Source organism: Sabethes cyaneus, chromosome 2 (assembly GCF_943734655.1).
Source record: "Sabethes cyaneus chromosome 2, idSabCyanKW18_F2, whole genome shotgun sequence".
Classification (NCBI taxonomy): domain Eukaryota; kingdom Metazoa; phylum Arthropoda; class Insecta; order Diptera; family Culicidae; genus Sabethes; species Sabethes cyaneus.
In genome coordinates this window covers 173,709,246-173,725,186 of record NC_071354.1, presented here as the reverse complement: position 1 = coordinate 173,725,186, position 15,941 = coordinate 173,709,246, and the positions used below count along the sequence as shown (strand labels likewise).

Sequence of the window (15,941 nt, the reverse complement as noted above, 5' to 3'; positions counted from 1 at the left end):
TGAAATAAAACCAAAGAATAAAACAATTGCCATATACATTATAATAAATATGTATGACTTGAAAGAAATGTACAAAAGTGGTCACAATTTTATACACCGTATATTTACTGTGATTTTGATTATCATTTTCATAAAAAAGTGATACAGTCCCTTCGAGTTTCCTTCCAATAAGCCATGGATTGTTTACTTCGCTTAAACCTAGACCAATTTGGACTGAAATGTTTTATGAATACGTATTCACTAGAATGTGAGGAAGTGCGCAATCACACTCAAAGGTTAGCAATGATTTTGTCCCACAATGGGCGTATATTTGCCCGTAATTGAATTTTAACTGTATATATAGAAAGTTTCAAAATGCTAGCACTGCTAAGCACTAGATAATGTATGAGTGCAATGGGAGATTTAATTCTTAGCGGACAATATATTGAAAGAAAAATTCATTGTAAATGCCATACTATGCCAATTCTAAGTCCAATATTTTGTATTTTGCTGTTTTGGCAATTTATGTCAAAAATAAATGTTTCGACTTTATTGAATACCACTGTGTTTGGTGCGTTTGGATCATATAAATTTATGAGTTAGCTTATTTTACTCCGAAATTATACCGGATTCATGATTTTATGAAACAATTTCTGCGCTTTTAAACAATTAATGGCCCCCGATGTATGTTCCGCCATAACTCAGGAACGCCTTAATGATTCTTCATCAAATTTGGCATTCCTATTTCTTCACAAAAATTGGTGAGGGGCTTGTCAATGGAGGAGGGAGAGGTACTATCTTGCATCCAGACTGATAACAGTTGAACTGATGGCTGAGAGACAACAGAGGGGTTAAAAAGGAGGGACTTCCAAATGAGGGAAAAATCTGTTTCTTGCATTATATACACCCTTCTCAAAAGTGGAAGTTGTCAAAAGTGTCTGTGGAAGGCGCATGTTTTCTCCTATCAAACACGTATAATTTTATTCAAATGAAAAAGGTTCAAATTTTGTAATTTACCTGTTTTATGTGGAACTCCTCATTTGTTTAATTTTTTAAAACGACTAAGACCATTGTTGGCTCATCTCACTAAGAGGATTTTCATTGAAAATAGCAGAAAACGAATCTTGGTTGGTGTTCGCGATTGCGAAAAATACGCTAAAATCCGCCAATTGTAAGAAAAACATGCTTTCGAAGATTCGAGCTGCCTGCATCTACTAGCAACGTACATCGAACATTTTTGGCACCTCTTTCCTATACCAGCAATACATTTCGTCGAACCTTCCCGAAGTTTCTCGAGACGACCAGAATGCCGCCATCTATACCTATAAAATGGATTTCTGTCTGTCTGTCCGTCTTGTCTATCTGTCGGGATGTTCCTTTTAGAATCGAAAACTACTAAATCAATCGGCGTGAAAATTTGCATGTAGAGGTTTTTGGGGCCAGGGAAGGTTCTTATGATGGTTACAGCCCCCTACTAAGAGGGGGGGGGGGCTCCCATACACATGAAACACAAATTTCTGCATAACTCGAGAACTAATCAATCAATTGAAACCATATTTGGCATGTGGTTCCCCTTTTAGGAGGGGCATGTGGGGGGTTTTGGAGACAGGAATTTTTTTATGATGGTTTGAGACCCCTCACCCCTGTGGCAGCGGGATAAGGACTCTCACACAAATAAAACATAAAGTTTTGCGTAACTCAAAAGCTAATCGAACTCGAGAAATTATAGCCTCTTTCATAAAACATTAGTCAATAACAAGACCACCAGAAACTACCAATAGTAACATTAGATGATTCATGGCGAGACGGACACAGGCCGCGAGTGTTGCCGGCGACCTGCCGTCGGAAGTGCCGGCCACTGCAGGGGGGGAGGGGATAGCCCCCCGTAGAGATCACCTCTATCTAAGTTTATTTATTTTCCTAGATCTACTGACCTCTATTACTTTCCTTCAGTTGGGTCACCCCTGCCAAATGGTACTTTCTACGAAAAGATTTTCCGTGAAATGGTACATACCGCGTCAGGTTTTTCGCGAAATGGTATTCTGCGAAACTCTATATTCCGCGTTATGGTCAACCGAGAATTGGTGTTCCGCAAAATGGTATTCGGCGAAATGGTTTGTAATGATGGCGAATATTTTAATGCTATCCGCTTTATTTTATCAAGCTAAGCAATGGGGGGAGTTGTTTTCTATATTACTGTGAGGAAAATTTGTATATTAAAACACCCATGAACTCCTCAGAAACTTACAAAACTCGAGATTGTGATAAAGGTCATCCGAGATTCAGGATTTATGTACAACACAGTTTAATTTGTGGCAATACGAAGTTTGTCGGGTCAGCTAGTGTAGTATAAATACGAGCGTTCGACGGAATGAAGAATCAGAAGCAAATCAACTGTCTTAGAGTCAGTATCAATTTAACCATCGTGATATTAACATAAGTGATAAGTACTAACTGAAAGTGCCACATTATGTAAAATATAATTGAATAAAACTAATGTTAAGTAAAAGCGATCTTTTCCCGATATCCGAAAGAATTCCAGTTTGGCGACGTCCCCAGTCAGTAAACCGTTCCGGCTAGGACTCAGTGTTTTGCGTGAGCCTTCCACCCTCTCCGGCGTCGCCTATGGACTCTTCCCTTTGCAGTGGTGTGACACAGATCCATCCAGCTGTTGTTACCGTGACTTTTGTTCCAACGGCGGTAAGAAGGCACTGCTCATCGACACGCTTTCACATGTTGGCGTTGGTGCTAACAGTTGGTGAATGGCTAGATAATGCATAACATAGATCCCATAGAAGTGGTCCTTAGCCTCTTATTCAGAAACTCCTATCGCTATTTCTTGTGGTACCAGCCGAAATACGAGCAAAGATCGGGTAATCAACCCCGGTGGAAACAAAGACCGTATACCGAATGGGAAGGGAGGTACTCATTTTCCCAGTTGTTCTCCAGGTTAGAAGCGGCTCACAACACCGTCTGATCCGAAGTGCGCGGCTAAATCAAAGAATACTTTGTCTCGGCACTACACCTAAGATGGAGGCTGCCTCGCTCACAAGACTCGGTAGCGTGGCCCTAGTAAGGCAACCTACCTAAATCTAAAAACACTACGAAAAATCAAGAAAACAGGAACTGTAAATCGCTGAATTTCATGGATAGCGACAGGATGTTGCTCGATAAGTTAGAACCCCGTAAGTTCAGCATCGTGGGATTGCAGGAAATCTGTCGCAAAGGTGAGAAAGGTTTGGAGGATCCGTGGCGGCAAGGTCTAATTTTACCAGAGGCGTGGAGCGACCAACGAGCGGGTTTTGTAGTGTTGGGGAGAATGCAGGGTCGTGTGATGAACTGGAAGGCGATCAACGAGTGGATGTGTTTGTTAAATATAATAGGCCGTTTCTTCAACTACACTATCATAAACGTGCACTGTCCACACGAAGCACGACCCGGCGGCGAGAAGGCAGCGCTCTCTGCGCAGCTGAAGGTAATGTACGAGAGCTGTTCGCTATGGGACATCAAGATCGTCATTAGGTGTATGAACGCCCAGGTCGGCAGGAAAGCGATGTACAGACAGGTGATCGGGCTCCATTGCATGTAGACAGAACCCGAACGTTAACGACCAGCAATGGATCAACTTTACCGCTTTCTGAGGGCTCGAAAACTGATGGAACAGGATACGCTCGGCCGTCAATGAGATCGTAATCGCGGTGCTATGCGAAGAAACCTCCAGTGCACAAAATGATTGGTTTGACGAGGAATTCCGATTCCCACGAAGGAGATTTGGGCCAAATATCGACGAGCACGGAATAAATTGACCACGAACCTGAGGAGGAAAAGGCCTGGAAAAACTATCTAAGCATTGCCACGAGGAAGAATTTGGCAAAATATTGACAAGCGCGGAATGAATTGACCATGATCCTGAGAAAGAGGACAAATATCGTGTAGAGTCAGAACAACTATTCCGGGCTAATGTTTTCTGTGAAAAGGTAACCAATCTCGTAAAGCATACACATAGAATTCTGACACGTTTAGGGACGAGGAGAGAAACCTGGTCACAAACGGAAGCGAGGTGGTCGACAGATGGAAGCAGCTCCTCGATGGGCATCTCAATGGTAATATAACAAAAGAAGGTGGAAGTTGACCTAGGAGGGCCCACAAACAATAACAGCCTGCCGGCTTCCTGTCTCGGAGAGGTCCGGTGAGAAAACGGTCAGCTAAAGAACAATAGAGCCGCCAGAAAGGACTGACTCCTGGCGAAATTCTACAAAAATTGCAAAGAACCACTAGCAACGGCTCTCCACTGGATAAACCTTCACAGACGACTGTGAAATCATTACTTATCATTATCTGGGGACGGCGGAGGCAATTTACGCCAGACTAAAAAACGGCAACTAAGAGAATTAGGTTAAAAATCAATACGTCGAAATCCAAATACATGGTAGGAAGAGGGTCCAGAGTAAACAAGATTTGCCTCACACGGACAGTGACTATTGACGACGATGAACTGGATATTGATGTTGATGAGTTCATATATTTGGGATCTCTGGCCTCCGCCGACCATAATACGAGCAAGGAGATTCAACAACTTTCAACTAACTAACTACTAGCAAGGAATTCGGGCCTACTTTTCCCTCTGCAAGACGCTTCGATCAAGGAACATACACCGCCGCAGAAAGCTGACGATGTACAAAACGCTAATCAGACCGGTAATCCTCTACGGATTTGAAACAGTAACTTTGCTTACGGAAGACATACATCGTATTTGAACGAAAGGTGATGTGGATTATCTTTAGCGAAGTTCAAACGGAAAGCGGAGAGTGACATAGGCCTATGAGCCACGAACTGTAGGCACTACTTAAAGAGATTCCCATTTTTCCCCTGCCGTAAGTTGGGAGACTGCGGTGAGCCGGTCAGGTCGCAAGGATGCTAGACAACTGTGCAATGAAGTCCGTTATTTTCAAGAATCTCACCGCCACCAAGAGCAGAGGAACCCAACGAGCTAGAAGACTCGGCCGGGTTCAAACCGACTTGCGTGTGTCAATACTTTCAACGAATTGGCGACGAGTAGCCCAGGATCAAGTACAGTGGAGAGGAATTTTTGATACGGCAAGAGCCACTCCGGCTCTATGTTGCTAGAAGTAAGTAAAATAAGAAAACGAATTTGCATATTTAGGTATAGTAAGAAATAGCACAGTTCATATGAAAAATTAATTTTGCTGTTATAGAATATTATTTCCTTCTGAGCCTATATGAATAAATATGAGTAAGTAGGTGCTATTTTCTCCAACATCGTAAATTGATTAGTTGGACCATTTCGCTTCTACATGTTTGACTTTTCAGTCAATCATCAACAAAGTGCTCTCCAATTTTTTGTTCAGCACTGTAGTTGGCAATAAAAAACAGTATCACCGCACCGCAAATCCTCCAGTGAACCTAATTTTGTTCATGTTTAAAAAACTTTTTAGAAAATAGGCATTCTAAGCGAAACTTGCCTAAGTATTGATTGGAAATATTATAGAATATCTTAGAAAGTTTTAGTTTATTTTAATTTGTTGATTTTTATTTTTATATCTACAAAACAGATTTGACCTTTGGAGTATTATCTTCAGAAAAACACGTCTTATCAAAGCAAATAACTGCTCAAGTTGCAGATAACCTGTGTATAATCGATGCAAAGCAGTCTTACGTAAAGCATCAAAATGGTTGGGAGAACAAAGCCGGAGCACTTGAATATCGAGCAGTTTGGTACGGTTCGTCAAATTACCATTACAAACCCTCGAAAGAAGAATGCGATCAACTTGCAAGCATACCGTGATCTGGCAGATCAGATAAATGCGGCCGATCGGGATGATAGTGTGACGGTTCTGGTGCTAACCGGAGCCGGAGATTTTTACAGTTCTGGCAATGACATAAGTGCGCTACTGACAAGTGAACAATCTATGGAACAGCGACTTGAGTCTTCCCATGCGTCTTTGTCACGGATGGTTGAGGCATTTTATTCGTTCAGTAAATTGTTAGTCGGAGTTATAAATGGACCGGCAATCGGAATTGCTGCCACTACCGCTTTGTTATGTGATGTTCTTTATATGGAAGAAAATGTAAGTGTATAATCCTAGCTTTTTGATAATTATTAAAAGTCTAACATTTTCTAGGCCTATTTTTATACACCTTTCTCAGCTCTAGGCCTTTGCGCAGAAGGCTGTTCTTCGTATACGTTCCCTAAGCTCATGGGAACAAGTAAGGCATCCGAAATGTTACTACTGAACCATAGAATGAATGCTCAGGAAGCACTGCAATTCAACGTAGTCGCCGAACTTTTCAAACGGGAGGACTTTGAGCGAAAGCTATGGCCACGTATTCTACAGTATGGTTCCCTTCCGGTCGGATCGATCAAAGCTACGAAACAATTGATGAAGAGATTTGATGTGGAAAAACTAGAGCAAGCAAACAAAGCAGAACTAAAGGCACTAGGCAAACGATGGGAGACTGAAGAAGCTATGCAGGCAATAATGAATTTTATGACTCGTAAAAGTAAAATGTAAATTCGAAACGTACTAATTTGGAGTTTCGTGCAAGTTCCTTTTCTCGATAGTAGTAGACTAATGGATGAGGGCTGCAATATTATCGGTTTCAAGAACGCATTTATCTATCAAACAATTGGTTAAAGAATTATTCTAAACAAATAAATTTTAAGTTTTTATGAAACTGGAAAAAAGCTATTGGATTCAGGAGATTCTGTCTTCGCAATTATCATTTCAACAAAATTAGCCATGTAACCTTTTAAGTAGAACAGTTCAGGTTTTAAAAGCAGGGCAAGTTGCATTATGGTTCTGCCGTGCTCGTTTTTTGTTGTCATTTATCAGAAAATGGTGTGATTTATGATAAAATCGCCTTCTTTTGTTCTATTCACAAATTTTGTAAAACCATTTCGGTAAACTAATAGGTACAACCATATTTCGTGATTATCTAGTAGAACGCGACTTACCCTTACGTTACGACTGTTCTGCTAACAGGGGTTGCACATTTCTAACTGGAGAACTTATTATTCCTAATAACTGGCAATCCGCTTCTAGCAGTGTGAGATCTTTATCTGATCCAAGAAACCGTGTTGACAGTTCTAGGTCGCGAATCCGTAGCCGAACTCGTGTTCCCCGAACGTATTCTCTAAAAAAGAATTTTATTAACGTTACGGTCAACAGGCGGATTACTAACACTCATACTCAGCATTTTTCTGCGGTCTAACACAGACGCAGTGAAATTTCCAACCAAAATCGATATACAAATCGTCTTCCACGACATGAAAGATTTTTCCCGTAACAATCTTATTTTCCGGATCACCCAACTGGAATGAAAAATGGTTAGAAAGCGATCTAGCAGGATGCATAACACATTATACGTACATCGATAAATTTGGAATTTCTCAGCAGGGAGGCAAACGTCTTCGGAGGTTCATTATCACTGCTTTCCACGACGGGCGCGGAATGTTTCTCGAAAGCTTTCGCGAAACCTCCTAGTCTTTTCTCAACCGGCAGTTCGGAAGTTGTTTCTGGATGATTTTTTTCGCCATCCTTTTGGCTACTGCAATTGCGCAAGTAGCTGATGTGTATTTGTCTGCTTTTGGAGAACGAATTAGCTGCTGAGCACTTCCATAGCGGTGTTTTTAGTAAATGGAGCATATTTTACTAATTTTAACTTTCAGATTTCACTATTTCAGTAATAATCTTCGTAACAACACTATGTGCTAACCACTGAATCGCAGGCGGATGACATTTTAGAGTCAACATTTTCATAGTCTGGCGGATAGAAATATGGTTACCTAAAGACCTGAAAGGGCCGACGGCTTCACTATAAAAATCTATGCATAATATTCAATACCTAATATCCGGTAACTTTTTAAGACAAATACCATTAGAAACCAAATTTTTCGATTAGTATGCACTTTACAGCCCGATCATTGTCTTTTATATTATATTTTCATATTCATATTCATATTTTCTAAAAGTTGGGATTGCTAATTTCTAGATCCACCAGACTATGTTTCCTAACGTACAGCGAACCAAGAATTTTAAGTGAAAAAGGTATTACTTTACAGTAGCGTGTAGTCATCGATGACTGTGATGATGACGTTTCCGTCAGTAAACAACCCACACCCACTATCTTTTGGTGTGCACTGTGCAGTCTTGTGTGCAGGAGTCCTAGTAAATAATTTTAGATATTATTTTCTACTTACTTGTTATTGAAGTTATTTGCTTAGTTAGTGGATGTTACGATGGCTGGAATATCGATGCAAGACATCGAAGCCGTGGACGATTACTGGGGTCCAACGTTTCGAACAATACTGGAAGGTAATTCGCATGATCAAATTTCGGAGCAGCTAGAGAGCCGGATTCGTTCACACGATAAAGACATCGAACGGATTTGCAACTTATACTATCAAGGTTTCATTGATTCGATTCGTGAGCTGCTGTTGGTCAAGTCACAGGCACAGGGCCTCAATCAAGAGGTACAGGCGCTGGATAATGGATTGACTAAAGCTTCTGCCGGAGTCATTGCCAAAGGTAATGAACTTGTAAAAGCTAGAAAGGTCGAAGGCAACATTGCCGGAGCTATCGAAGGACTATCCAGCTGCTTACCTGTTTTAGAGTGTTACTCAAAGCTTTTGAAACAGGTCAAAGAAAAACGATATTATCCAGCATTAAAGACTTTAGAACTATTGGAGAATGAATACCTGCCAAAAGTATCAGGCTATAGATTTTCGCAACAAATGAGAGAAACCATTCCTAAATTGAAAGAAAACATTAAAAAATCGTCAGAAGAGGATTTTCGAGAGTTTTTGGAAAACATACGCAAATTTTCACCAAGAATTGGTGAGATCGCTATGAAACATACGAAGGAACTGCAGAAACGGGACTTAGATACAATAATAGCAGAGTACAAGCAGATGTCATTAAACGGTGAATGTATGGACGACGAAGAAGACGTCAATGCTCAAGACCTTATTGATTTTTCTCCAATCTATCGCTGCTTACATATTTACACAGTCCTCAACGATAAAGAGTATTTCGAAAAGGACTATCGTAAACAAAGGAGAGATCAAGCGAAGCTTGTACTGCAGGCACCACAAACTATGCATGATAACCTGGAAGCTTATAAAACCTATATCTATTCTATTGTTGGATTTTTTGTGGTCGAAGATCACGTCATGAATACTGGTGGAGAAATTGTGACCCAAACATATCTAGACGATCTGTGGTCCTCATCTTTAACCCGAGCCGTAAATGTTCTTAGTATGTCTTCATCATCATGCACTGATCCGAACATTCTGCTGCGCATTAAAAATCTCATCATGTTGAGTATCACAACTTTGAAAAACTACGGCTACACCGTTTCACAACTTTGGGATCTCTTGCTGGAAATGCGGGATCACTATAACGAGGTACTGCTTCAACGTTGGGTCAATGAATTCCGCGACATTCTTGATAAAAGTGATTTTCTTCCGCTGGAAGCTCGCACCCAGGAAGAATATGACGTCGTGCTTGAGCGATTTCCTTTCCATTCGGAGCAACTGGAGGCACAACCATTTCCTAAAAAGTTCCCCTTCTCTCGGATGGTCCCCGAAGTGTATCACCAGGCAATGGAGTTCATGTATGCGTGCATGAAATTTTCCGAGGAACTAACTCTTTCGCCAAACGAAATCGCAGCAATGGTTCGAAAAGCGGCCAATTTGCTTTTAACGAGAAGTTTTAGCGGTTGCCTCTCTGCGGTGTTTCGCAGCCCGAGCTTAGCGCTGATGCAGGTGATACAGATTATTATCGATACTCAGTACTTGGAAAAGGCTGGACCATTTTTGGATAGCTTCGTTTGTAAAATGACTGGTACTAGCCAAAATTTGACGCAAACTCCGTCCGCGATGTTTCAGGTTTGATAATTAATGTCATCAAATGAAGTTTGAATGTTAAACGGTTTTCTTTTTAGGTTGCACGGTCAGAAGCTGAGCAACAGGTATCGACTAAACTTTGCTCTAAGTTGGATGAGTTCTTTGAAGAATTGGAGGGATATGATTGGTTGCTGCCAGAAAGCTATGGCCATGCATCGCCCTTTGTTACGGATATGATCGCCTTTCTGCAAAGTACATTCCAAAGCTTTTCCTACATTCTACCGGGGGTTGCTCAAGCTGCTTGTCGCAAAGCATGCGAGCATGTCGCTACACGAATCTACAAGTTGATACTCTCGGATGAAATCAAACAAATCTCTGGAGGAGCATTAGATCAGATCAATTTGGATCTGATGCAGTTTGAACTATTTGCCGCCTCGGATCCCGTTCCTGGGCTAAGAGAGGGTGACTTGTCCAAATATTTTGCCGAGATTCGTCAGCTGTTGGATCTCCTGATATCGGAGGATTGGAGTGCATATTTGCACGACTTCGGAAAGGATGAGAATCGCTACTCGTTGGTGCACCCATCTACCATCATTGTGGTTTTGGAGAAACTTCGCGAAGCGGACAAAAAGTCGATGCTTTCACTGATGAAGTCTAAATCCGAAAGGGATAAGAAAAAACTACTTGAAACGGTACTCCGACAGTTGAAGCAACTAGCAGAAAGGCAGAATTAGATTGGACTAAATAAAATATACACTTATTATATATATATGACAAAATAATTACCGCTATCTTATTTTAGTCTATTTAGAAATGAAAGCAAGCCAAAAGTTAGGTGCTACGTTCCACTTACAGAACTCAACCTTTTGCTTTTTTTATTCGACAGACTTCGTAGCCAGCTCTTAGAGCATAGGATATTTGTGTGGCTAATGCCATAATCCCTATTTCACTTTTACGGTTTCTCTAACCGAGATTCGAACCTACGACGATTGGCTTTGTTAAGCCAGTGCCGTACCTCGAAGCCAACTGGAGGGCCATACCTATCTTGTTTTACATGTGAATTGATTCGTTGAATTTCTGATTAATTGACGCAATAGGTATATTCGTTAATCCGCTAAGAAATCAGTTAGTTAGTTAGAGTTAGAGTTCAAAATCTCGCCTCGCATTTTGATATTATGGAATGACGCAACACAAGTGAAACACTGTGAAAGCAAGACGTCCTTGTAGGTGAATGGGGTTTAAACGTAGCACATGCATTGGATTGGTATTGCTTCAAAAATTTTAAACAAAAATCCATTTTTAATTGGCACCCAAGATTAATTAAAAAACGATATTCTGTATTTAAGAGAGCGTTTATCTACGGCAAAAAATCAGATTACTCTTTGCCAACTCAAAGTGCTTCTTTGTTCTAATAATAAGTCTACCCAAGCACCGCAAGTAATCGATACGAAATCAATTCAATCGAAATTTTTAATGTTTATTACAGCAAATAAATATATATGCAAATTTAAATAGTTAAGAGTGCATCAATATAGTAACGAAAATTGTCCTTCGCTTTTATAGTAAAACTAACCAGTAACATCACATAAGTGTATAGCAGCTTTTGCAAATAGTTTAGAGATAGATTATTGTATTGTTGGTGTACATCTTAACGTTTCGGTTGGCAATTGTGGCAAATGTTACGCTTGGTATAGATCGAAAAACGCGTATAGTCTCGAATCATTGTCATCTGGTTCCAATACTGATTGCTCCAGTTGGCGTAAGTTCGATGATACAAACCGGTAAGATCTGCATCCCGTGCGCTTGACCTACGTCTGTACTCGCTCTTTGATCGACGCCGCTCCTTACCATGACCTCCCGCAACTGTAGCACTTACTGCTTCTTCGCCATCCCACTCACGTTGATCGAAAAAGGATGAATTGGACATTTCACTGCCGTATTCCGAGGAATAGGAGCTTGCATCCTCAATATCTTCGGTAGCGGCCACCGCATCAGTGCGTGGAGCAAGGTCGAGTCTCGCATCTTGCTGTTGGTCGAGTTGAGCTTCAAGTTCAAAATTATTTTCCGAATTGGCCAGCAAATCGAGCGAAAGATTATCCTCCTGGAATCTGATTCGTTTCGGAGGATCATCTTGCGGAATGACAGCTTCTTCGCCATGCTCGAAAACGGATCCGTGATTTGAACCGCATGTGTTTGAATTGAGATCGAAGCCGGAAGTCGTTTGCTCGTCCAAAGCAGACGCCAATTCATCATTATGCAGACGAGATGCATCCATCGTAATTCCACAAGGAACTACATCAGGAACAGACCCCTTGCGAGAATCAATATCGCGATCACTAATCGGATCGTCGTGAACTTCAAGACTGCAACCATCGATCGAGAATTGAAACGGCCGCTGCTGATGGCCCACTTCCATTTCCTTTTGCTCCATAATTTTAGCAAATAAAGCATCATTGTTCACTTCCAACGGAAGGCAACTCTGGTCAGTTATTGGAACGACCGAGTCGGAAGTTTGACTCGTGTTGGATGAGTTATCGGACACAGAGGAGCTCACCTGGTGTGCCGGCACAGCGCTGCGAATTCCCTGTACTCGAGAGTTAGGTGTTGTAAAATCAGATCCAACCTCTACCTTTTTTGTGGTGTTTGAACTGAACGAACTATCTGTAGTGAAGCACGATTCGGGGGTAGAACAAGTAACCTCCGGAGAAGACGGTGTCACTGATCGTGTTGTCAGATCCTGTATATCTTGTTGCGGCTTTGCTTCATCATCGAAATCAATCTTATTCATTGCAGCCAGGAATAAGTCATCGCTCGGTGGTGGCTTTGTACCCTCCTCAGAATCAATTTTATTCATTGCCGCCAGGAATAAATCATCGCTCGGTGAGGGTTTTGTGTTCACCTTAGAATCAATCTTATTCATTGCCGTTAGGAACAAGTCATCGCTCGGTGGAGGCTTCGTGTCCTCCTCAGTATCAATCTTATTCATTGCTGCAAGGAATAAGTCATCGCTCGGTGGAGGCTTTGTGTCCCCCTCAAAATCAATCTTATTCATTGCAGCGAGAAACAAATCGTCGCTCGATGAAACTGTTTCATTTTTTAACTCTCCGTTTGTTGTGGGCAACAATAGTTCAGAACTCGCATCACCTTCTTGTTTTGTGACAAGTGAATGCTCCGCAGTATCATTAGCAAGCTCAGGTTTTACCTCTAGGGATGAGGTTACTTCAGTCTTCATTAAGTCTTGTTGTTCAAGATCACCCATTGCTTTAAGAAACATTTGATCAATTACTGAGGAATATTTGGGCATATATGCTTTTCCACTTTCAGTAGATTCTTCCTTTATAGTATTAGATTGGCCGGCATCCGCCAGCTGCATCTTGTGCATTGCTGCTAAAAACATTTGGTCCATTTTTGAAGATTCATCTCCGTTCGAGTTAGAAGTAATTTTTTGTAAATCATCATCCTTAAATTGCAAAACATGGGTTGTTACGCATTCTTCACAGCAGCTGCTATCTGAATAAGAGTTCTGTAAAATAACATTTTCATATATTAATATGTAATTATTTAGTATGAGATTCAATTATGACTTACAAAAGCACTGTTGACAATTTCTTCAAGTTTATTCACAGTATTCTCCGCAGAATTGATTTGAGCCTGGAGTGACTTCAGGTAAGCAACACTGAGGATCGCATCATTCGTTGTTTGGGCAGATAAATTTATTGGTTGTACTGGCAATGGACAGTCTTTTGTCACATCCGAAATGCTTTCTGGACGTTCACTTTGCATTTGTATTTCTTCCAAAGTTGCATCTGAATCGAGCGGTATTATCTTTTCAATTATTTCTTCTTCTTCATTGGTGGTGGTCAAACCGTTTTCTGTTTTTGCCGTCATTTGCTCAATCGAATCCGCCTCCAATGTAGAATCTGCAGATTTCTTCACTTCCTCCAAACTATCTTCCAGATCCTCCGCAGACTTGCGCTCCATTTCTGTTCGGGAATCAACTTCCTGAATTGTTTCCAGCAAAGATCTATCCGCACCTCTGTCTCGAATCTCCTGCTCCAATGACGACGCGAAGAATTTTTTATATTTCTTATCGTATGAATCAAAATCCCATATTTCTTCGAGCTCTGTTGAGGGCAATTTATAGAGAAACATTTCCGTACCACCAATATCATTTAAAATTTTCCGGAAACGCTCGGTCTCTTTTGCCGATGAAAGCAAAGTAATAGAAATGCCTTTTGTTCCGAATCTCCCGGCTCGGCCAATTCGATGAAGATAGGTCGAATTGTCTTTCGGAACATCCACATTGATTACCAGATTGACATTTTCAGCGTCAATTCCTCGTGCCAATAGGTCAGTTGCAGTTAAAATGCGACAGCGGAATTCCCGCAGATTTTCCACCGTCTTCAAGCGAACCCGTTGTTCCTGACCACTACGGATAACTTCCGCTTGCCAACCGGCTCGGTTTAAATAGGCGCGATAGGTGTCAGCCTTTGTTTGAGTGTTGGTAAACACCAAACACTGATTGTAGGGGATCTTCTTTAAAATCTGATTTAATTCAGCAATTTTTCCCATAACCTCCTTAATGTTGTCTTTTGTTTCCGGTAATTCGCGCACAAATTGTCGGATTCCATGTAAAATAGGAGCCTCCTTCTTTGGTGTTACTCCAATAAATTTCTCATTTAAGTACTTTAGCAATTTTCGGTCCCGGTTCTGGTAGAATGTTGCACTGCACATTATTGTTTGTCGTTTTTGAGGAAGTAATTTAATTATATGATCTACATCCGCTTGTAATGTTCCAGAAATCAATGAATCAGCTTCATCCAATACCAAAACACGCATTTCAGTAGTGTTCAGAATGTTATTTTTCATTAAGTGTAATATACGGCCAGGCGTTCCAATCACAGCGGAACAATTCTGCAAATTCTTTCTATCCTGCGCTATGTCCAACCCTCCGATAAAGCTTTGCGCACGAAATCGGGGAAGGGAATAACATATTCGGTTCATTACCTGCTCGATTTGTACGGCGATTTCTCTAGTAGGCACAATTGTTAGCGACTGGGGAAAAGGTGTGTCTGGATCGTACATTTCGCCAATCAGGACTGCAAATACCAGTGTTTTACCGGTTCCAGATTTTGCTTGTACTAACAAGTCTGTGGAAGTAAAATACTTAGGAAAAACAAATATTTTAAAACCATAGTCTCTTACCTATTCCGAGCCTTCCAAGTGGAATTGCACGTGCCTGTATCGGCGATGGATGAATGTAGTTATTACGGGTTAGGCCAGCCAATACCCGCTCCGAGAGGAACATAGAAGAAAATTGTAGACTCCGGTCAAACTCAACATCCGCCGACCGTTCCCGATCATCATTGAGATCGTGGCCAGCCATCTAGATTATTATTTCTTAATTGGCTGGAAAAGGGATGATAAACCTTTGTTTTCACTTTTAATTTCTGCGTCCGATATCCGCGACTCGATAGATGCTTATAATGCTTTTCAATTCAATAAAAGTCAGCATTCAGCAAAATCTGTATACAGTGCAGTGATGCCATACTCTTCAAAAAATCTCCGCAACTACTCGAAAACAGAAAAAAGAGATTGCCGAAAATAATAATACACCGAGTCGCTTTACACGAAATTACATGACTATTTTTACAAACATTTTGGAATTTACAACGTAAGTTCGTAAATATATCAAATAAATACTGCTTGCTAGAAAAAAAATGCGCAATCGCTCTTCAAAAGTGTTATTTTAGATGGAATCGTTTTGCAGTTGCAAGTTGCAACAAACAGCAAATTATTTACAAAAATACATATAGCTAATAATATATCTGAAAATAATTGGCTGTTTGTTGTTTGTAACATTATTAATTCAAAGCAGTAAAGATCGTTATATTCAAGGCAAGGTTTTATTTTAAGCAGCGATGTCAGGTGATTTTTTGAAAAGTCCTCACGAATCAAGGAAAAATGTCTTCATTTGTCTTCCTTCGGCTTTCCGCCCATTTAAACTGCATGGTGAAGACAAGGTTCAAGTGGAATGATGGTCAAGTCAAGGAATTCAAGTGAAGACATTTCACTTTTTTGTAACAAAAATGTC

General features: G+C 40.8%; 4 protein-coding genes across 5 annotated transcripts; 2 read left to right on the top strand and 2 right to left on the bottom strand.

The window, feature by feature from the left end:
• Positions 1-5,371: 5,371 nt before the first annotated feature.
• Positions 5,372-6,655, top strand: LOC128737250 (enoyl-CoA delta isomerase 2). Of its 2 annotated transcripts, none has more exons than XM_053831855.1 (3): positions 5,372-5,397; positions 5,553-6,068; positions 6,123-6,655. In XM_053831855.1, the coding sequence occupies exons 2-3, from the start codon at positions 5,670-5,672 to the stop codon at positions 6,510-6,512; spliced, it is 789 nt and encodes a 262-aa protein (XP_053687830.1). In that variant the 5' UTR covers positions 5,372-5,397; positions 5,553-5,669; the 3' UTR covers positions 6,513-6,655. The 2 variants fall into 2 exon arrangements, with proteins under 2 accessions (XP_053687830.1, XP_053687829.1); XM_053831854.1 differs by having other exon boundaries at positions 5,391-5,466.
• Positions 6,656-6,902: 247 nt separating this feature from the next.
• Positions 6,903-7,722, bottom strand: LOC128737601 (28S ribosomal protein S28, mitochondrial). The gene is made up of 3 exons (XM_053832273.1): positions 7,371-7,722; positions 7,191-7,312; positions 6,903-7,134 (listed from the first exon to the last, which is right to left on the bottom strand). The coding sequence occupies exons 1-3, from the start codon at positions 7,644-7,646 to the stop codon at positions 6,963-6,965; spliced, it is 570 nt and encodes a 189-aa protein (XP_053688248.1). The 5' UTR covers positions 7,647-7,722; the 3' UTR covers positions 6,903-6,962.
• Positions 7,723-8,143: 421 nt separating this feature from the next.
• LOC128734965 (exocyst complex component 6) lies at positions 8,144-10,604 on the top strand. The gene is made up of 2 exons (XM_053829386.1): positions 8,144-9,889; positions 9,946-10,604. Exons 1-2 carry the CDS (start codon positions 8,240-8,242, stop codon positions 10,579-10,581), a joined length of 2,286 nt encoding a protein of 761 aa, XP_053685361.1. The 5' UTR covers positions 8,144-8,239; the 3' UTR covers positions 10,582-10,604.
• Positions 10,605-11,374: 770 nt separating this feature from the next.
• On the bottom strand, positions 11,375-15,290 carry LOC128736366 (probable ATP-dependent RNA helicase ddx20). The gene is made up of 3 exons (XM_053830841.1): positions 15,053-15,290; positions 13,436-14,997; positions 11,375-13,370 (listed from the first exon to the last, which is right to left on the bottom strand). Exons 1-3 carry the CDS (start codon positions 15,231-15,233, stop codon positions 11,496-11,498), a joined length of 3,618 nt encoding a protein of 1,205 aa, XP_053686816.1. The 5' UTR covers positions 15,234-15,290; the 3' UTR covers positions 11,375-11,495.
• Positions 15,291-15,941: the final 651 nt, after the last annotated feature.